Below are 22,752 nucleotides of genomic sequence, written 5' to 3'. Positions count from 1 at the left end.
TAAAGCATAGAGTATGTATTTGATATTCCGATATATTTATTTTACCCATAATAGAAGTAGGAGAAAAAAATTACAAATGCCCTCCTTAGACTTCAATTGTATGCGTTTTGGAAGACAGGAAATTTGGATGGGATAGGAAATCCAAGTCTCTACACTTCTTGAAGAATGACGGTTTTGAGTGACAAAAAAGTAACAGAGACTGGTCTAATGTACAACACAACAGAAGGGGAGGCTCCAGGAAATCTTGCTACGTTGCCAAACCTGACTAAAACTATATTAAGTGAATTAAAATAAAAACTGTAATGTATTATGGTGCCCTGTATTGGAAAACAAAATAAGTAGTATATTTAAGTACCCAGGTTTTTGTTTTTTTTTCTTTAAATATTTCAGGTCTTAGTCTGATGCTGGATCCTGAAATAAATAGTACTTTGTATCTCCTGACCCAGAAGCTTCCTGGGTCAAAAAAATGAACTGCGTCTCAGATAAAGGTTAATTTTCTACACTGATATCCCTGGAGTTAAGGTTTGTGGCCTTCCTGGGCCAGGAATTTCAAGGTTGAGGTGTAATTCTGGTAGAGTGGAAACAGCATTAAATTTGGATTCAGAACTGAGATTTAAGTCACAGTACTTTAATTCTTTGGGCTTCATTTGGGATATTTTTTGTTTCCTTGTTTTGCTTCCTATACCCATGGATCTGTACCTCTTTCCCAAAACTCAGTTTGTTAATAATATTGATAGTTTGTGATAACTAAGATTATGCTTGCTTAACAAGTGATGATAATGAAGTCCGTATAAAAACATCATATATTGTGAATGCAAAACGTTCACAGATTATTGCATTTCCATAGAGGAATCAAGCTAGCAGTAGCCTGCTTTGTTTTGTTTTTAATTGAGGCAGCATTTAAAAGACAATTTCAAATAAAAATCTGAATTTGGGAATCCTCTCGAAAATTTGTAAGATCCGACATAGCACTTGTATTCTCTCAAGGCAGTTAATCCACTTGAGTTGAATAGGCTTGTCCCCTTTAGCATTCCTACTCATCCACAAAGTATCACATATACTAAAACTGAAGTTTGGTGTCCCTGTGCCTCAGTGTCTTGAACCTTAAATTTTTTTGCTGTTATTTAACATCAGTGTTGTTCAGGAGTTGTGGGTTTATATGCATTCTAGGGTCAGGCAGATAAAGTACTTACTTAATACAATAGGTAATGGTGAGTGTTAGGTTATAGACAGTAAAGGGGTAAGCATGGTATATGTTCAGGCAATGTTAGTAAATACACTGATGTATGGGGCATAAACCCAGATTGTCTCATGCAAAACTGTGACATAAGTTACCTTCTCTGTGTCTTAACAGAAGACTATCAGGACTGCTCCATCTGGTTTTTTTCAGATGGGAGTCTGGGCCCCTAGTGATCAAATAGTCTTTTTTTTTAAATGTAGGGTCTGGATTTTTATATTAAATCCTTGGCACTTTGAAAAACAAAGCATCCAAGAGCTAGATTCATCCTACAGGCTGTTAGTGTATAACTTTGAATGGATTTGAACTTTAGCTGTAAATGGAAATACTGTTTGTGTTTCATTTGAGTTAATTTGTTGCACTGACATATTGTGGAAAAATTCATTTTGTTGTGGCATCTAAAACACAATTTTCAGGGTTTTAAAAGGATTTTTTAAAAAAAGACTGTATAGTTCTTTATGTAGACTTCTCAAAAAAAATGAAGTGCTTTAACTGTAGAAATACTGCATTTGAGTTATTTTTTATATAGAATTCTTAACCTGGCATTTGCTAGCCTTTGTTCATTTTATTGCTGATATTCTTAAGGTGCTGCTGTCAAACTACTGTGAAGAAATTGTATATGTACATATCACTATACAGAATAATAATGCTAAATTTCAGGATAAAGTGAGTGATTTAAAACATTAAAGTAGTTTAAAGAGAGTCACCCTAGAGAACCGGTGGATGTTACTTTATCGCTTAAAGACAGTTATTTCTTTCTAAAAAGGATATGCCAGTGATAGTCTTTAATAGTAGTAGCTTCTGAGACTACTAAAATAATCTTTCTTTATAACTAATTCATTTTAAATTGAAAACATGAATTAAAATATATACAAACTCCTTTCTCTAGCCAATGAATGAAGTGGTCAGAGGAAGCAGCTTGTTAGCTTTATAACCCAATACTATGAACTCTCACCTTTTTAAACGAGATTTTGGTTTTTAAGAGTACTCCTTATATTTATAATTAAAATCCCTAAGTTTAAGCAAAACTAAACAGGTGGTGGTAGTTTTGAAAACATCTATCAAGTATTTAACATTTCAACCAACAATAGGTGGAGTCCATGGCTCCTCTCTTTGAACCTGAGTAGACTTTTGTGATTGTCTCTGAATAAAATACTGTGGCACTGTTGCTGAGCTTCTGCCTAAACCACCATGAAAGCTCTAAACCACCATGAAAGAGGTCGGCCTACGCTGAAGCTGTCATGGGGGAGAGTGACCATAGAAAGGAGTGCCCTAGGAACCCCAGCTGTTCTGAGTCTTCCCAGCCAAGGTATGTGAATAAGCAGGCCTTCAGATGATTCTAGCTAACCCTTAACTGCAGCCGCGTGAGAGACCCTAGTTGAGCCTCAGAACCATAAGCAATAATAGTAAATTACTGTATTGTTTTAAGTCACCAAGTTTTTGGGGTAGCATGTTAAACTTACAGCAGTAGATAGTAGGAACATTTATGCATTTGTCTTATTGAGAAAAGAGGATTTTATTTTATGTGCTGGACCAGATTTTGTGTATAATGTACCCTAGTCATTAACAAAAGGTTCAGAAGCATCAAATAACTGCCCCGTCCACCCCCTTCCCTTCCCCAAACACTGATCTTTTTATTCTAAATGCCTCTTTTCAGAGGTGAAGAAACTGGAGCTCAGACTGGGACTTTCCTAAAGATACCTAGCTCTTAAATGATGACCTGGATTTTCTTGCTTCCAAATACAAATCTCTTGCTCCTATGTATCATATTTCAGCAAATATATAAGCGATTTCAGTGGTGGAGAGAAGTAAATTAAAATGTGATCTTTTATATCAGGGTCAGATAGAAAATAATATTTTAGGCTTTGTGGGCCACATAAGGTCTTCGTCATATATTCTTTCCTTTTTTTTAAAACACAACCTTAAAAATGAAGAAACCATTTATATCTTGCCAGTCAAAAATAGGCCATGGGCTGAATTTGTCCTGCAGGTCTTATTAGTTGGCTGATACTGTGATAAAACCACAGTTAGGTTTTTAATGTCATAGACTATAATATGGATAAAAATTTGCAGACCATCAAGTGAGGATGTTATGGTTGATCTTAAAGTAAATTTAAGGTGCTATAATGTTGGTAATATGGAGCTTTCTGGTGCACTAATTTGGAATTAATCTACTAGTGCACATGACCTTTCAGTGATACTTTGTAGTTTTGTTTTCTTATATTTTGTTTAAAGATGCTTATTTTATAATAGCCAGGACATGGAAGCAACCTAAGTGTCCATCGACAGATGAATGGATAAAGAAAATGTGGCACGTATATACAATGGAATATTACTCAGCCATAAAAAGAAACAAAACTGAGTTATTTGTAGTGAGGTGGATGGACCTAAAGTCTGTTATACAGGGTGAAGTAAGTCAGAAAGAGAAAAATAAATACTGTATGCTAACACATATATATATGGAATCTAAAGAAAAAAAAGGGTCTGATGAACCTAGGGGCAAGACAGGAATAAAGACACAGACATAGAGAATGGACTTGAGGATACAGGGAGGGGAAAGGGGTAAGCTGAGACAAAGTGAGAGAGTTGACATATATACATTGACATTGACATATATGCACTACCAAATGTAAAATAGATAGATAGCTGGGGGGAAGCAGCCGCATAGCACAGGGAGATCAGCTCCTGCTTTGTGACCACCTAGAGGGGTGGGATAGGGAGTGTGGGAGGGAGACGCAAGAGGGAAGAGATATGGGGATATATGTATATATGTAGCTTATTCACTTTGTTATACAGTAGCAGCTAACACAAAATGTAAAGCAATTATACCTCAATAAAGATGTTAAAAAAAAAAGATGATTTTAATGTCCCCCATCTGATTTAACTGTAAATTTAGAAAGCCTGAACTCTAGACGTGTGAATTTGCTCAACTTGAATTTCTGAGCTTCTATTTCTTTATCTGCAGAGTATTGGATCTAAATCATACCTTGTGTGTGTCATGTATGATATGTGTGAAAGTGATAAAATGTTAGAAAAGCAAGTATTGATTAATATTTTAAAATTTTGTAGATGCTTTCTAAAACTGCAACCAATCTTTGAATTTGACTAATAAAATTATTTGTTAAAGCTTTTTAAGACAGTAATACCCTTTTTATAGGGAAACCATGATTTAGGCATGTCTGAAATTTAAATTGATTCATTAACCTGCACAGTTATTTCATTCCTTGTTTAGCATGTCTGGATTTAGCATGTATAAAAGTTCATGTGAATGTTCAGGCTTTTGAAGTGGATATTTCTAATCAAGAACTAGTACTTCATGAAAAGATTTGTGTAGCACTGTATTTACTTAATTGCCTATTTTGCTGTCCTAGTTGTATTTTTTTTCTTTTGCTTCTACAGATACCTTATTTTTCAAGATCTGTTGGACCCACTTTTTACTGACTAGAGAGCTTTGACCTAAGAATCATTGAATATCTGAAAAACTTGGGTTTTAAAAAATCAAATTGTATGTTTTTATTTTTTATTTACAATATAACGTCCAAAAATTGTGTTTGCCACCATTCAGGTCTTGAGGGAATTTCCTCAGTGAAAACATAAACCCAGAGGATGAGAGAAGCCTTTTTGGTTGGCATATCTTGATTTTCAGTACCATTTAAGAAAATAAGTAAATAAAAATGATTAACAGTCTGTATAGTATGTATTCATTTTAGAAAAATGGTAAAGTACAGAAAAGCATTCTTACCACTCAAATCAGTTACCATGCTATTCCAAGCATAGGTAATTTTCAGTGTTTTTTTAAAATTTTTATTGGGGTGTAATTGATTTACAATGTTGTGTTAGTTTCAGGTGTACAGCAAAGTGAATCTGTTATACAAATACATATATCCACTCTTTTTTAGATTCTTTTCCCATATAGGCCATTACAGAGAGTTGAGTAGAGTTCCCTGTGCTGTACAGTAGGTCCTTATTAGTTATCTATTTTATATATAGTAGTGTGTATGTGTCAATGTTATTAAGTAGCAGCAGTGACTCCAAGCACAGAGGAAGATACATTGTTACCTTTTCCATATCCTGTGTAACCTTGCTTTCCTTCTTATTATGCCTACATTATCTGTTTTAGTTCTCTTGAGTCACTGATTTCTGTCCCTCTTGGGATATTTGAACTCCATCTAACCTGTTCATAGACCTCAGGTTAATAATCCTTGCTATAATTTTAGTGGGCTTTCCTTTTTGGCTGGAGCTGTGATACAATTGTCCTATCATCAGTTTTTATGATTTTATACCTCTCTTTACGTCACCTTAGATTTGGAAAGATATTTTTTGATGCCAGGATATTTAGTGTTCAAAACATTTACCATTAGCTTTAGTGCCTTATTTGAAAAAAAAAAATCAGTTTAAAGTAGTAAATACATAGTTGCATGTATTTCTAAGACTTATTTTATCCAGTTGGACTGGGTTGGGGGTAGGGAAGGTGATGGGGTAATAAAACTGAGTTCTAAATTTTCACGATCATTGACTGTATCAATTACAGTCAATAGTTTCCTTGTCTGAACAAGTTATACTTTTATAGTCCATGCCAGCAGCCTCAAATGTTTTTGATTGTGTACCCCGTCAGTAATTTTCTTCTTTTAACTTACTTGGACATTATTTTAGACAAACAGGATAGCTGTAAGGATAGTACAAAGAATTCTTTTGCTTTTCAGCCACGTTCCACAAATGTTAACATTTTTACCACATTTGTCTTTCTGCCTCATTCTTTCTCCCTCTTTTGTCAGTTGTAGACATGATGCTTCTTTGCCCCTAAATAGTTAAGTATGTATTTCCTAAAAAGTAGAATTCTCTTTTACTTAACTGTAGTACTATCAAAATCAGGAAATTGACATTGATACTTGTAATCTACAGACCTTGTTTAGATTTCACTAGTTTTTCAGTTGTCTCAGATAATGTGCTGTGTCAGTTATTGTATCTTTTAGTCTCCTTTAATCTGAAGTATTTCCTTAGTGTTTGTATTTCATGAATGAACTGTGACATTTTTGGATGCCTCTAAATTTGGGTTGGTTTGAAGTTTGTTTACTCGTATAGGTTTAGGTTTTGCATAGGAATATCACAGAATTTTCCTATTCATAGTGCATCATTCCAGGGGTTCCATGTTGTTGATTTGACCCACTGCTAGTGATGTTAATCTTGATTGCTTGGTTAAGCTGGAGTGTGCCAGATTTCTCGACTGTACAATGGTAATAAGTATTCTGCCCGGAGTATACAATCTTTGATAAATGTATGTTTATTTAAAAATTATACACATGTATTTTTATTATTGTGCACATTTTAAAGCAGGTACAAACATTTGACATTAAAGGATGAGCTACAAATACAGAAGGTCTCACTTTTTCTTTTTGTACCCCAGTATATCCTTTCATACCTTATGGGATATATACTCCTGGCTTTGTAGACCAGAGCTGTGCATCATATCCTTTACTTTATATCGTTTTTATAGGAATTATTCTTGTGTCTTGATCCTGAAATAAAAGCTCCTTGAAGGTTGTTATGTTCTCATACTTCCGTAGCCTCAACACAGTAAGTACTCAGAAATAAATGCTTAATGTTAATGATTTTTCCCTGTTACTTTTTAATCTTTTGCTTCCAGATGGAGAACTTAATGTTCTAGATGATATTTTGACTGAAGTACCAGAACAGGACGATGAACTCTATAATCCAGAGAGTGAACAAGATAAAAATGAGAAAAAGGGTATGTAAGATTTCTATTTTTGTTAAAATAGCAAAGTAGAGATCAAATTCTTAAGAAAGAGTCTTTGCTTTTGTACTTGTTCCTTGAGGCACTTACCACCAAAAGCACAATCATAAGAAGCAGTGGTACCCAATTCCATGTGAAGGAGAGTAATATATTTTTTTCCAAACGTGTGAAATGTCTCATGTATTTATTCCAGTGTTTGAAAGCTGTGTTTTCTTTATGATTAACTTTGGAGTAAAGGTATTTCAGAAAACATTTTAAAGAAGTGAGGCTTTTATTCTCTTATATATTTACCTGTTAAACTTTGGTGAAATAAGTCTAATACCCAAATTCTTATATATATATTTTTCATTGTATTTTTAAGGTTCAAAAAGAAAAAGTGACCGAATGGAATCTACTGACACAAAGCGACAAAAGCCTTCTGTTCATTCAAGACAATTGATTTCTAAGCCACTGAGCTCATCAGTTAGCAATAACAAAAGAATGGTTAGTACAAAAGGAAAGTCAGTCACAGAGTATAAAAATGAGGAATATCAACGATCTGAAAGAAACAAACGTCTAGAAGCTGATCGGAAGATTCGTTTGTCAAGTAGTGCCTCCAGAGAACCTTATAAGAGTCAATCTGAGAAAACATGTCTGCGGAAGAGGGATCCTGAAAGGAGGGTCAAATCCCCTACACCAGATGGTTCTGAGGTAGTAAATATTATTGCAGATATAATACAGAAAGCAGTTCTTTTTGAGGCTAGAACTATTTATTCACTCTGACCTTGTCTGTTATATGACTGCTGATTCCCTTTTTCTTTAAACATCAGAGAATTGGGCTTGAAGTGGATAGACGTGCAAGCAGATCCAGCCAATCTTCCAAGGAGGAAGTGAACTCTGAAGAATATGGCTCTGACCATGAGACTGGCAGCAGTGGTTCTTCTGATGAGCAAGGCAACAATACTGAGAATGAGGAGGAAGGGGCGGAAGATGTGGAGGAAGATGAAGAAGTAGAAGATGCAGAGGAAGATGAAGAGGTGGATGACGATGGAGAGGAGGAAGAGGAGGAAGAAGAAGAGGAAGAGGAGGAGGAGGAGGAAGAGGAGGAGGAGGAAGAAGAAGAATATGAACAGGATGAGAGAGACCAGAAGGAAGAGGGAAATGATTATGACACCCGGAGTGAGGCTAGCGACTCCGATTCTGAATCTGTTTCCTTCACGGATGGGTCTGTCAGATCTGGTTCAGGAACAGATGGATCAGGTACTAATTTTTATATGTAAAGGTTTGTCTTTTTTTTTTTTTAATTGTTTTTTTTTCTTGAACATGTTTAAATTGAATTATAAAATTTTTGAGGCAATGGGGGGGATGTTAGTAAGACTGTCCTGTGATTTTTTTTTTTTAATAGTGTGCTTTTGAGTATTATAAATGTACTTGAATAAGATTTACATATCTTAAAAGGCATTTCCCAGCTACAAATTGATTGTATTATAAATACACTAGTCTGATTGTTTCTCTATAAGGAAATGTATTTGAGGTTTTAATGTTATAAATTCTTAGATTTCCATACTAGTCAACAACAGCTTATTTAAACACTGATGTACTTGAAGTATATTCATATGGAACCTGTCTGCTAGGTATTAAAATATCTTCATGTTAAATGCCTCTAGATTTCCATCATGTGGCAACAGAAACCAAAATAACTTTCTTTTTCTCTTGGGAGCACAAACTTTTCTTTCATTTTTGTACCTGTGGGTTGACTGACGGGCAGGGTCTCCAGAGGGCTGGGTGTAAAGGTACCAGATGGAAAATAAGAGTATAAAATTATTGTGGAGAGACTGGGTAAGAGTCATCTTGGGTCATTCCTTCAATGCTACATGCCCTGCCACTTTATCTGACCCATGAGACTTGTATATGAGAATGGTAGGTAGTTGCAGTCATTAGACTGAGGGAGCCCTCTTTTGGGGGGAAGTTCAGAGGGTAGAGCAACGAGAGGCCAGGGTACTTAGAGACCGCTGGTCACTCTGTGATGATTATACTCATCTTATGTCTTATGTAAAGATGCAGCCAGATCTCCTACATAGGCCAAATGTACTAAATATTGGAATACAAGAAAAATTCTATTCTTTTGATATATATGATAGTTAAATGTCATTATTATAGAATTTTATCATTTTAGTGTAGTACATTGTTAGTAAATCATATTTTTGATATAGTGTAAATGATAAGAGCAAATGACCAGGTATTTTCTAATTGGCAGCTGAAGTGCTTCTAGCCTTTTGCTCACTAGAGTTCTAGGTTTGGGAGTTTAGATAGGTTTTGACAGGGGGCTAAAGAGTTAAACTGAATAGATGAGTAGTTGGGTTTGATATAAAAAAAAAACTTGTGGAATCTTTAATTCTACTATCCCATAATACTTTTTGCAAACTGATGGGATATACGTTTTGTAATTTATGATAATGGATAGAGAACAAAAATTGCATTGGCAATATGAATGAATGTTCATTTATTGTGGAGAATGTGTCAAACCTGTAAAAGTAGGGAACATTTTATTATAGGAATCTTCTTTTTGGTGTCCCTGTTAAGAACGATATTTCTTAGACTTGAACGTTTATCCTGTTTAAGTCAAACGAGGGAGACATATAAATACGTAGGGCCTGAAATAATTTATATTTTTAATAAGTTCCTAGATGCTGATACTTAACAAGATACTTATTCATACTTTATGTTTTTTGTGGATTAGACATTTCAGATTGAATGGTAGGCAATAGTTTTATAAAACCTGGATATTAAAACTGTTAAGAGACTTACTGTTATAAAAGAGATACCTGCCTGGAACTCTTACTTTCCATATTAAAGGAAAATTTGTGGCTTTTCTTTGGAAGAGCTCTTATGTGGAACATTTTTTAAAGACTGTATTTAGTATGCAGGACATTATTATTTTTATTTTGGAGTGGTTTCTCTTTGTAATAATGTGTGAGAGAAAAACGGGGTGGATCTGGAACTCCACCAGAGGTAAAAAATGTTTTTAAAGATTTTTAAATACAAGGGATCACAGTTTAGTTTTTGTGTCTTGAATTTTTTAGATTCCAGTTTATTTTACCTTATTTTTTCTCAAAATTTCAGTAATTTCCTTATAAAAGTGACACACTTGGTGGTTGTTAAAGGTTTATTTGTTAGATGACTTTCTTTTTTTTTTTTTGCGGTACGCGGCCCTCTGGCTGTTGTGGCCTCTCCTGTTGCGGAGCGCAGGCTCCGGACGTGCAGGCTTAGCGGCCATGGCTCACGGGCCCAGCTGCTCCGTGGCATGTGGGATCTTCCCGGACCAGGGCACGAACCTGTTCCCTGCATCAGCAGGCGGACTCTCAACCACTCGCCACCAGGGAAGCCCTCAATTGTTTTTTTGACCTGAGAATAATAGTCGGGAGAGGAGATCATAAACTTAAGAGCAGTGAAGATTATTTATACAAAAAAGATAATAAATTCTTGGAGATTTTTCATGGTAATGCTGTATTTAACATTACATAAAAATTGTTGGGCGAGATCTTACTTCTGCTTCTATTATATTTCCTGCATCTTTTTTTTTAAAAATAAATTTATTTATTTATTTTTGGCTGTGTTGGGTCTTCATTGCTGTGCGCGGGCTTTCTCTAGTTGCTGCGAGCAGGGACTGCTCTTCATTGCAGTGCATGGGCTTCTCGTTGTGGTGGCTTCTCCTTTTGTGGGGCACGGGCTCTAGGCAAGTGAGCTCGGTGGTGCACGGGTTCTAGAGCGCAGCCTCAGTGGTTGTGGCGCATGGGCTTAGTAGCTCCGCGGCATGTGGGATCTTACCGGACCAGGGCTTGAACCCGTGTCCCCTGCACTGGCAGGTGGATTATTAACCACTCCACCACCCGGGAAGTCCCTGCATCATCTTGGTGAGAGATTCTTTTAGTACTTAGAACCGTAAAGTATTATTTTTAAACAGCAGGAAGAGATGTATTACCTTTGTCAACAATTTATAATGCTTAGATCCCTAACTGTTCAAAGAGGAAAAGAATAAAAGAAACATGCTAGAATTTTTGAAAGAAATAATTAAAATAAATTTTTTAAACAGTTATTTTTCTAATCTCTTTCATGTACATGTCATACTCATTGATTCAGTGAATTCAGTTCCTTCTGTGTGCCAAACACTATATAAGAATGTGTAGTCAGTGAACAAAACAGACATAGATGAGAAAGCGATTTGGGATATGACAAAAACTCCTGTTATCTGTTTGGGCGAGATTCTCAGTCATTTTATACTAAAAGGCTTCAGTCTATTCTCTTGAAGTCTTATAGTTTACCCTGAGGGAGAGGATTTTAAAACTTAAAGGTCAGGTATCATTCAAGGCCAACAAGCCTGTAAATAAATGCTTTTCTCTGTAGCTAGTTATATAAATTTCATTATGTTCCCAAGTTGCTAGCTTTAAATGGGCCTGGCTTTGAAGTTGTGCCAATATGTACTGCTTTGCCTTTCCTTTTTGCCTTAAGTTAGGAAAATCAGCATCATTTACAAGCTTCTTGTTAACATCTATTTGCAGAAGGAATTAGTAGTAAATTACAAAGGGAAAAATGCTTAAACTAAAAGAAAAGGAACTTTTGTCCTTGGAGTTTTCCATCTTAAACTAGTTTAAACCTAGAATCCCCTTTCAAGAATAGAAGTAAAATATCTTTTCTATTCTCTTGCTCATGGCTTGTACTTTCAAGTTAGAAACTAGGTTCTGCCACTCAGGAACTGTGAGACCCTAGCCAAGTTGCCTGACCACACCACTAAGTTGAGGTTTCCTTTTCTGTAAATGAGAATAATGGGTATTATGTATCTCATGAGTTTGTTATGAGGATTAAGGGAAATAATTTATTTAAAGCTTTTAAAATAGGAGTTTGTATGAAAGATCATTGATTATTATTTTTCAACATTCTGTTAACTTTTATAAAAATAAGTATATGCATTTTCTCCCATCATATTCCTTCTAGCTGAAAAGTAAAGGTGCTTATAGTGGTGTAATTAAAATACCAACAGATACAGGAGAGTCTAATTCCATTTTAGGCCCTCATTTATATGCTTCCAAATTAAGCCTGAAATGGTTCTTATAGGTAATGCAAACCTCTCTGTCTACTGAAGATTCCCAGCTTTTTAATAGAAATACATAGACTATCGCTGAGATTTTAGAGATAAATTTTAAATTGAATTTGAAAATAAGCAGTAATTCAGGAAGGAAGTGGTCAGGAAGAATGGAATTGAAGATACAAAAGCACGCAGTGGCAACCAGAGGGGAGTCGCTAATTTACTATAGTGTAATTTAAAAAAAAAAAAAAATTGAAAGGCTTTGGGTTCTGGGGTTCATCAGACATCTAAGATAGAATCAGAGTTGGAATTGTGATGAAGAATGATAGTATACTTTTTAAAAAGAGGACTTAAAACAGTGGTACTTGGTTCATAGAAGGGAACACCGTAAATTTAATTGAAAGAAAAGTTGTGTTTGCTTTGCAGAATTTTTTTCTCTTTTAGAACTTTAAGACCTTTTATATATAGGATAAGTAGTTCTTAATTATAGCTGTGTATTTTTATTTGATTAAAGTTGGTAGGAGAAATAACAAAATGTCCTTAGTATTTGAACAGTGTCTGAATTGGAATATCTTAGGAAATTGAGGGGGTCAGGAAGGATTAGTAATGAATAATACTTAGGGATTATGCAAAATCCAGATGCATGATGATACATTCTTGTTTGACTAACGGTACCTATATTGTAATGTTTTTAAGAATCTTGTCTGAATTCTTTTTTAGATGAGAAAAAGAAGGAAAGGAAGAGAGCTAGAGGCATATCTCCTATTGTTTTTGATAGAAGTGGAAGCTCTGCATCAGAGTCATATGCAGGTATTCTCATTTTATTTGTGATCATATCTGACTGATTCTAATGTAATCTGCTGTAAAAAGTGTGTGGAGGCTGTAGTTTAGCGTGAACTTGTTAATATTCATTAGTATTGATTTCTGGCATGTTCAGTGTAATAAATCTAGAGGAAACTAAGCTTTTTCTTATTATTTTAATCCTGTTCTGTTACTGCTTAAGTGGAATTTCACTTTTTTTTTTCTTGGAAGATGATGATTCAGTGACTAGTTTTCTGAGTGAGAAACTGTTCAAATATTTTTAAAAACATCCAAACAACCCAAAAAGCAAAACACTCGTACACATTGAGAAGTATTTTTTTTTGTGTGTGTGGGTGCGCCAGGAAGAATAATTTGTCTTGAATGAGAACTTTATGTGACAAGACTGTAGAAATTTTGTCTTATCTCTATTAAAGCTCAATCTGAACAAATGTACTTTGGCTAAATACAGGTTCAGAAAAGAAGCATGAGAAATTATCATCTTCCGTTCGTGCTGTCCGAAAAGGTATCATTTAAATTTGAAATTGTTTTCATTGCATGCTTCCTTAAAAGTCATTATTTTGCCTTATTGGTTCTCCATTAATAGTTGGTTTTAATGTAGTAATGTTCTGATATATTACATTAAGGGAAAAAAAATAATTTAGTCTTACACAGAGCTCCATGTTCACTTCTTACTGGGTATCTTTCAGAACAGTAGCAGACATTTTAGGACATCTTAACAGTTTTTGGACAGAGTGGATGGTATATATATTTTAGTAGCATAATGGTCTATTAGTAAATTTTAAATGATTAATGTGATAAAGATCTATAATATTTATAGTCATTTTCACACTTAAAAATATGGATCTGATATATTAGAACATTACTATATTAGGTTTGCCTTCTTGCAAAATGCTGGTGTCTTTCTTAGCTTTGCTTTATTATGTGTTGTGGCTTAGCTTTCTAGGTTGAATGGGTGATTATGAATTTTAAAAGTTTAGCTGGGTTTTGGAGGGCTGATTTCAGTTAGTACAACTTATATCCCTCTGTGTGATAATGCCTCTGTTTAATCAATTTGGATTTCTTTTTTTCAGATCAAACCAGTAAACTCAAATATGTCCTACAGGATGCGAGATTTTTTCTCATAAAGAGTAACAACCATGAGAATGTGTCCCTTGCCAAAGCTAAGGTATTAGCATCAGTTCTGTTGAAATATCCTAACCTTGAAAATTTAAATGTGAAGGTAGACTTGAGTATCACTTGAGTACATGACATACTGTAATTTTCATTAAAGCTTTAGAGATCCATAGTCCAGTTGCCATGTAGGGTCTGCTTTTTTGACTGGTTAGGCAACCTAGTAGTAATTTGAGTTTTCTTTTAAATCTTTTGAAGATGAGTTTAGAATTAAAAATACTCAATATTTGAAGAATATATAATTATACGTTGTACTGAAAAAGCCGTGTTTCTTTGGATTTTTGTGTTTCTATACTCAATTGCTAGTTTATTATACTAATAAATTTTATAAAGTTTTTTTAGTTAACCAGTTTTGTTTTATATTGCTGCTTGTTTTACACCTTGAGATTTTCTTGAATTCTTTTCCGGGGAGTTTCTTTTACTTTTAGAAGTAAGATCACTTGGATTTAGAAGAAAAGGGAAGAGTTAGTTTTAGTTTAAAGCCCCACCCTGGGCTTTACAAAAGGGATATGCCCAGTTGCTATAGGATGTCGTAAGGTTAATTTTTTTAAAAATGTTTTTGTTACAAAAATGCATCTACTTTTTATACCAACTATTCTAATATTTTTGTATTTTTGTTTTAAGAGAGTTTCTACTGACTTTGAGAAAGTTAAAACTAAAATTAAGCATTTTTTAAACTGTATTTCTGTCAATATTAATAATCCTATATTTCTAACTTAAGTTGAGGGTTACCCACTAAATTTTACAGATGGAAGGAATAATACACTAAATAGTGGAAGTTTATTCTGTTCTTTAGCTGGAGTGGATTTAGGCAGAAGTAGTTAAGCATCTAGTGAGAATGAGGTCTAGTATGTATCAGCAGATTAAACTGAATTAGAGGTTCTGGTTTACATTACCATTGCTGCCTCTTAATCTTTCATGATCAAAGAATTGTTTAAAATGCTTTGGAAATAATAACTATGTTCCAGCTCAACGTAAAACACAGGTCTCTTCAGTCAAACTATTGATACATGAAAATTTGAACTTAAATAGAAAGAAGAGAGAAATGCTAGAAACTTGACAGAAATTCTTCACTTATGGATTTATTAACATGATCATTTTAAATTATTTGGTTAGTCACAGTTTTTAAAGAAAAAAATGTACACGTTGTGATTCACCTTCAAACACAATGTTTTTACCACAGTAAATGGTTCTGATTTTAAATTGTAGGTGATTGTTTTTATTATCTAAAATTCTAGCCCATATGATTTGATTGCCCCCTGTCCCCGTGTGTTTACTAGTTGTTTTAATGATTTTGTTAAGGTTGGTAATTTTCTCCATATTTTTCCCAAGTTTTTAATAGATTATTCCATTATTTTGACATACATTATTCATAAATGTCCTATGAATAAATAGGACATTTATTCATTATAGCTTATTGGTAACCTTGGTCTTCTGCAAATGTAATTGGAAACATAAAAGATTTACATTAATTTCAATCTTTGATCTTTACATCATTTATATAGGGTGTATGGTCTACACTGCCAGTAAATGAGAAGAAATTAAATGCTGCATTCAGATCTGCAAGGAGTGTTATCTTAATATTTTCTGTGAGAGAGAGTGGAAAATTTCAAGGTAAGAGCAAAAATAATTTGGATATGTAAAAACATTAATTATATTTGCATCTATATATCATGTTGTGATTTATTCCCCTAGGATTTGCAAGACTTTCTTCAGAATCACACCATGGAGGATCTCCTATACATTGGGTACTTCCAGCAGGAATGAATGCTAAAATGCTGGGAGGCGTCTTTAAAATTGACTGGATTTGCAGGTAAATTACACACTTCAGTGTAGATAATTAAAGTTGCTCTTGTTTTGAATGGGCTACCAGTTGAGAATAATGTTAAAACTCCACAGTTATTTAGTTTTAATTTATTATTCTAATTATTTTCCCCCTTATTTTGGTGTCATTCCTAGGCTGATTGGGATCTATAGAGTTTATTTAACAATGTTAAAAGTAAAAGTAACATTAATATGCTTAGATTGTATTGTTCACCACCTTTATAATGTAATGTAGAATGCATAGGGCAAAGATTTATTTAGTCAAGAGTTTTATGTATTTCATTTGTTCTCTGCATTAGTATTATGGCAGTAAATTTACAAATCAGACAGTTGCTTATGTTATTAGCACATGTTTATGTTTAGTGATTTAACATGCCATTTTATTACTGTGGAGTGGGAAAATAGTCACCCTTTGACTTGGCTAATAGAGCATTTTGGAGGTGACTAATTTAGTTGTGAACTAGTAGTGTTTAAGGAAGTGAGCAAATCATGTTAGTTGGCATTGTGACCTTTTGAAACTGCAGTAGTTAAGATTTAAATGTTTGTTAGAAAAGTAGACTTACTTTGAAATCTGAGTTATTTACCACTTTTTTTGTCCGTACTGAACGATTGTACATTGTTTTAAAAAAATGATTAAAGAAGTCAATTTAGATGATACAGAGAGACTTAACACTTCAGCAAATGGATAGTCTCTTGTTGAGAACTGCAAAATGGGGCAGAAGGCAGAAAGCTTTTATAGGATAAATAGTAAAGAATAAGAAACAGACAAATAAGAAAATATCTGATTAGATGGGACCACACAGTCAACCTTCTTTGGGATGAGGAAGCCCAGAGTTGGCTTGGCATTTGGGGATTGACTGACTGGATATATTGCATTTCTGGTCAAGTGGAGCATGAAAGTTATCTAAGTTTCAGTTTGCTGGCTTAGCACCTTGGACAGGAGTGGCTCCATCTTGGGCTTAGAAAGCTATTTCAACAATATGAAAAGCTAATTATTTAAGTGAACTTTATATGGCATGCACGAATCTACTACCTGTAAAATTAACTTTAGCTAAATAAGAATTACCTGAAAGGGACCATATGGATTTTTTTGTATCATTAAGTTGGCTTAGGTGGATTTTTGATGAGGATAGAGGAATTGGGTAAGAAAGAAAAATGCTGTTCATATTCAGAAGGCAAAGTAGCACAAAGAAGAGACATGAAATCAGAAACCATGGGGTGGGGGGTGTGAGTGGGGTGTGTGGATAGGATAGGGAACCACCTTTTAAATAAAGCAGATAGTCATTAAAGAGAAGAACAAAAGGCAAAGATGGGTAGAAATGTGGGCCTGCCTAAGGAGTTAATAAACCTTTGCTGTGGGACAGTGAGGAACTATGAAAATGGGCAGTGATACAGTAGAGATAGTGTATTAGGTTGATGTTTAATAGAGTAGCAAAAAGCTATATGCACATATAAATATATCACCATTATTCATCCTGTAATTACTTTTTTTTTTAAATAAATTTATTTTTATATTTGGCTGTGTTGTGTCTTCGTTGCTGCAGGCGGGCTTTCTCTAGTTGGCGGCTAGCAGGGGCTACTCTTTGTTGCGGTGTGCGGGCTCCTCATTGCGGTGGTTTCTCTTGTCGTGAAGTGCGGCCTCTAGGTGCGCAGATTTCAATAGATGTGGCACTTGGGCTCAGTAGCTGTGGCTTGCAGGCTCTAGAGCACAGGCTTAGTAGTTGTGGCGCATGGGCTCAGTTCCTCTGCGGCTTGTGGGATCTTCCCAGACCAGGGTTCGAACCCATGTCCCCTGCATTGGCAGGGGGACTCTCAACCACTGTGCCACTAGGGAAGCCCCTGTCATTACTTTCTATAGGGAAAAATTAGAAGCAATCTAAATTCTCTCATAGGAAATTGGTTAAGTAAATTATGGTTTGTCACTTAAATGTAATACACAAAAATAATTGTCCATGTAATAACATGGAAAGATACAACAAATGAAAGGATACATAATTATAATGTTGGAATGCATTGTTAGGGTGGTGAGACTATAGATGATATTCCCATACTCCACTGTACCCAGGGTTTTAAAATATAGATTTATAGTTCTTAATTTCTAAAGTTAAATCATAATCAAAATTATAAAATTTAAAAATCTGGTGGCAGTTTATAGGGAAGACAAGGTGCCAGTTATTTCTTAGCAGAGATAGACATTTTTACTTAATTTTTTGGATGGATAACTGTAAAGGCCAAAGGAGAGATTTGTTAAGTCTATGGTTTAATGACTAGAAACATTATTGGTGTCACTGGAAAATATTTGGAGGTGATGCTTTTTTAGGAGAAAAATAATTACCCAGTTTTAGATTGGTGGTAGCAAATTTTATTTTGAATGTTACTTTTATGAACCTTCATTTTCAGATTATTGATAAGGAAATTTGTTTCTTAATTTTAGAAGATGAGTTTAATTTATTCACAGATTATCGTCTTCATTTTCTTCTTCATTGACTTACTGGCTCTTTTACTAACTCATTTGAAATATATATAGCTAGCATCAGAAGAGGTACAAACCCAAATAGTCCATTCTGCTAAGATTTTGTGTAAAATTTTGTGTAGTAATGTTTTTTATTATTGTTAAGTAAGTTTTAGGTTTACCTGGAAAGAATATTCTTAATTAAAAAAAAAAACTAACTTTATTTTTAAATACTCATAAGTGCGTTAAAGAGTAATATTAAAATACTTCAGAGTTCTGAGGGGGCATGTGTTCTTATTACATTGACATTTCTTTGAGTAAGTCACTTGAACTCTTAGTTTTCTGTGTGAAATGAGAATTATATTTGACCTTCAGTGTTAAAAGGATGAAACTTTAATAAATATAAACCCTGAAGGCTTTGCTATCAGTAATAGTAACTGCTATTAATATATTTTCTTTTCAGATATGATAGTTATTAGAGTTTTATTTAAGCACCTTTTGGATTTAATAATAACTAGCCCTAAGTTTTTTGAGGTGTGGTTCCTGGATCACCTGCATCAGTAGTATCTGATTATTAAAATGCAGAATTGTTACATGCACCTCAAACCTGTAGGCACACCGGAGTTTAAAACTAGATGGTGTATGGTAGCAGATAGGAAAGGAGGCATTAAAAAGTGACTTAAGTTGCTGCTGGGAGTTAGATCAAAGTAAGGCTAAAATCTATAGAATGTCATTCAACCAGAATTAAATCTACTGACTATATTGTATTTTAACCTCACCTCTTTCTTGTCCGTTCCAGATAACCCATTTCTCTTTTCTTTCATGGTTTCTCGATATTATTCCTTTTAGTTTTAATGACCAAAACAGCTGTCAGTACGTAAGAGCCTCTGTACAGTTTCATGTTCTTTTGTTAAATATGCCCCATTTTCTAAGCTCCTTAAGTCAGAGAATCACTGCCATGTTACCTAGGGTACTCACAGTAAAGACAGTCATCTCTAGGCTTTTTCATTACATGTCTGCTCAAAAGCTGATTTTTAGGATGCCTGCTCTATAATTGTGATGACCACAGATGTGCAGTTTCTCTTAGTCTTAATCTAAGCCCTGTTTTTCCTAAGGCCTCATAGTTCTCTGTGCTTTTCAGTCTGGGATTAATTTGTCAAAACAGTGGGCAGAGGTCTCTAGAATCTAGTTAGAACCAGTGCCACCAAAGAATTTTAACCCTAAGTGACTCAAACAGCTCAACATATGCCTTTTTTTTGGACCTAGGGTATTCCATTGCTAATGTTTAAATAACAGTGGTAACTGTACAATAATAATTTGTAACCGTCCTACACATTCGTAGTTGTAGGTTATTTATTCCTTTCCGTAACCTTTTTTTAACTGGCAACTGAGAGGAAAAATCTGAGAAGCTATTAAAGTACAGTTTTAACTATAGATCTGCATCTGGATATTCTAGGCTTTTGGTATGGACTTATTCTAGCTTAATGATAGTCTCTTTCCCCCTGCCTTCCCTGTAAAGGGTGTGTGTGTGTGTGTGTGTGTGTGTGTGTGTGTGTATGTAGATACATACACACATATTTTTATGTATGTATATACACTATTGAACCACTCTTGATGTGTGAGGTAAGATGTCTTTAAGGTGAGGAATCCAGTAGTAGTACCTAGTAGGCATTTCTGTACACTCTGCCCATTTCTCCCATACATTCACATCACCACCACCACAGATCATGCCACCTTGATACTTTAATTTTAGATATACTTCTCTTTTCCTGTAAATGTCGAAATATTTTCTGAGGTTTAAAAATAGTTGTGTAAAATTTGGGAGTTTAATATTCATCTTTAAGAAAATTCACATAAGGTTAGAATAAATGGTTATATAGCTGGTCCACTGGACCAGGTTATTTGCTTGTATTGTTTCTTCTCCATTATGTCTTTGCTCAGGTCCTTTTCATTGCTTCAAATGTAACCCTGCCTTACCTCTCTACATACGGCTTTTCCTGAGTCATTTTTCTTTCAGGCTTATCCCATATGCCACCTTTTCCAGGAAGCATTTTCTGATTGTTTTTTCTTTCTTTCCAAAATAGATATGACCATGCACATTGAAAACAAAACTTCTGTACTCTATTTATGGTACCCATTCTTTTACAAAATAATTGTGTGTGCTTGTTTACTCTCTGATAAAAGCTGTGGAAGAAAGGTTAGGAATGCAAGCTCTTTATTTTATTCATCTTTGTATGTGTTTTGAGCAGTATCATTTATATTGTATATATGTATATATATATATAATCTTTAATTAAAGCATTTATTTAATTTGGTATTACTTTATGCACAAATAGATGAAACCTTATTGAATGATGTTAATTTTCGATTTTTTTTTTGACAAGTACTTATGGGTATCTTTTTTTAACTTGGTGAGACCATTTTATCCTATGGCTCAGCTTAGAGCCAGAGTTTGTTTAAATTATTTAGGTATAGCACTGTAGTGTAAGTGAAGGGCATAATTAATACATGCAAATATAGGAATTTATGAATAAAAACATTTGTGTTGTCAAGAGCCATTCCATGTGTGGTGGGGAGTATTGCCTTATCAAAAGGAGGGAGGACATTTGAATCTGGGAAAGCAGCCCTGAACCAAGGATAGGGGGCATGTATTTTCATTTGGTATTAACTGCCTGGTTAAGCTTCATCTCTTTGTGATCAGTTATTTAAAAATACAAGATTTTTAGGGGCTTCCCTGGTTACGCAGTGGTTGAGAATCCACCTGCCGATGCAGGGGACATGGGTTTGAGCCCTGGACCGGGAAGATCCCACATGCCGTGGAGCAACTAAGCCTGTGCGCTACAACTACTGAAGCCCGCATGCCTAGAGCCTGTGCTCCACAATGAGAGAGGCCACCGCATTGAGAAGCCCGCTCATGGCAACGAACAGTAGCCCCCACTCACCACAACTAGAGAAAAGCCCGCGCGCAGCAACAAAGACCCAACGCAGCCAAAAAAAAAAATAAATTTATTTTAAAAAAAAACAAGATTTTTAGTACACAGAAGCAAGAAATATGCTAAACATTTGATATGTTATTTCATATGCAGACTGCTTAAAACAAGTATGAAGAAGGTGGTGATATCCTTGTTTATAAGATGAAGAAACTCAGGCTCAGAGAAGCTGAGAGATAGCTGGGATTAAACCCCAAACTGTCTTGGTTTCAAGCTCATTATCTTAAGCGTATTGTTTAGCTTTTTAAAATTTTGAGAACATCTGAGAATGTGGAAAGAGTGTGTCTGAAGGGGGCTCCTTTTCTGGGGAATAAGCTCTATCAGTCTTAAATTTTAGTCATATTTAAATCATGATTAACATAGGAATTCACTACTAAAGTAGTATAAGGATTCTGCAAAGTAATATAATTAATATTACTTTGTATTTAGGCGTGAATTACCCTTCACTAAGTCGGCTCATCTCACCAATCCTTGGAATGAACATAAGCCAGTAAAGATCGGACGTGATGGACAGGTTTGTTGTTTTAATTGATTCTTTAAAAAACATATTTAATCAACACTTTTAGAGATCTTTGTTGAAGGATATTTTAAAACCATTTTTGATTGAATTTGTGGGAAAGATTAAGGGAAAATATTCTTATTTGGAGTTTGTGATTACTGTGATTTTGATTGATTAATCTGACTTCTGTTAATGTTGAAAGGTAGCTTTATATAGTACTTCATTAATACAATTGAAGGAAAAGTTTTCAAAGAGAATTGGCATGATTTTTACATGCTTTTTCATTATGTTATTACTGTTTGACAGATTCTGAACTTTGTATAATATATTTTAGAAATGCCATTTAATGTCTTTGCTGAAGTTTTCTGAGTAGAAGGAAGCTTTATGAAAAGGAGATGAGTATGTGTAGTCAGGTTTTCAAATCTGCAAATGAAATTAAAAGTGTGCCGTGACTTAAACCCAAACCTGTGAACCTTACGGTTTCTACATGTAATTTTGAACCAGGTTTTCATTGCTCCTAAGTGAAAATATTGGTAATTGAAAATAAAACTTAATTTTAAAAAGTCTGTAGATTTAGTCTATTTTTCTAGTTAATATAATGTATTTAAGTGCATTTAGCAATTTATTATTATGAAAATTGTTGACACACTAACACGTTTTTCCTCCACTGTATTGAGATGGATGACTTTGTCCTGATACTTCTGTGTTTTGCACAAAGAAATATTCCTTTGTTGCAGAGGGAGATTGTCACAGAATTTTTTGTGTAGTTAACGTTGGAGATTCTACACTTTTAATTTTTCCCCTTATATAAATACGTGAAACACTTTTAAAGGTTTTTTAGAAACCTTTCAAGGAAATTTATCGGAATCTCATACGATCATCAGCCTTGGGAAGGAAGCCTCCAAGTCAATCTGTTTTTGTTCTTGTACATCAGGAAAATACAA

At 34.5% G+C, this 22,752-nt stretch overlaps 1 protein-coding gene across 3 annotated transcripts in view; it reads left to right on the top strand.

The window, feature by feature from the left end:
- Positions 1-22,752, top strand: part of YTHDC1 (YTH N6-methyladenosine RNA binding protein C1) — a 34,474-nt gene that overhangs the window by 3,148 nt on the left and 8,574 nt on the right. For 2 of the 3 annotated variants that reach the window (XM_065877550.1, XM_065877549.1), the window contains exons 2-10: positions 6,882-6,983; positions 7,351-7,679; positions 7,799-8,228; positions 12,772-12,861; positions 13,322-13,375; positions 13,944-14,038; positions 15,549-15,657; positions 15,739-15,856; positions 21,739-21,823. In XM_065877550.1, the coding sequence (XP_065733622.1) occupies positions 6,882-6,983; positions 7,351-7,679; positions 7,799-8,228; positions 12,772-12,861; positions 13,322-13,375; positions 13,944-14,038; positions 15,549-15,657; positions 15,739-15,856; positions 21,739-21,823 (1,412 nt within the window). The remainder of the gene's footprint in view (positions 1-6,881; positions 6,984-7,350; positions 7,680-7,798; positions 8,229-12,771; positions 12,862-13,321; positions 13,376-13,943; positions 14,039-15,548; positions 15,658-15,738; positions 15,857-21,738; positions 21,824-22,752) is intronic. The other variant, XM_065877551.1, reaches the window with a different exon arrangement.

Source organism: Phocoena phocoena, chromosome 5 (assembly GCF_963924675.1).
Source record: "Phocoena phocoena chromosome 5, mPhoPho1.1, whole genome shotgun sequence".
Taxonomy (NCBI): domain Eukaryota; kingdom Metazoa; phylum Chordata; class Mammalia; order Artiodactyla; family Phocoenidae; genus Phocoena; species Phocoena phocoena.
The sequence above is the reverse complement of the archived record's forward strand: the minus strand, read 5'-3'. Positions and strand labels throughout refer to the sequence as shown.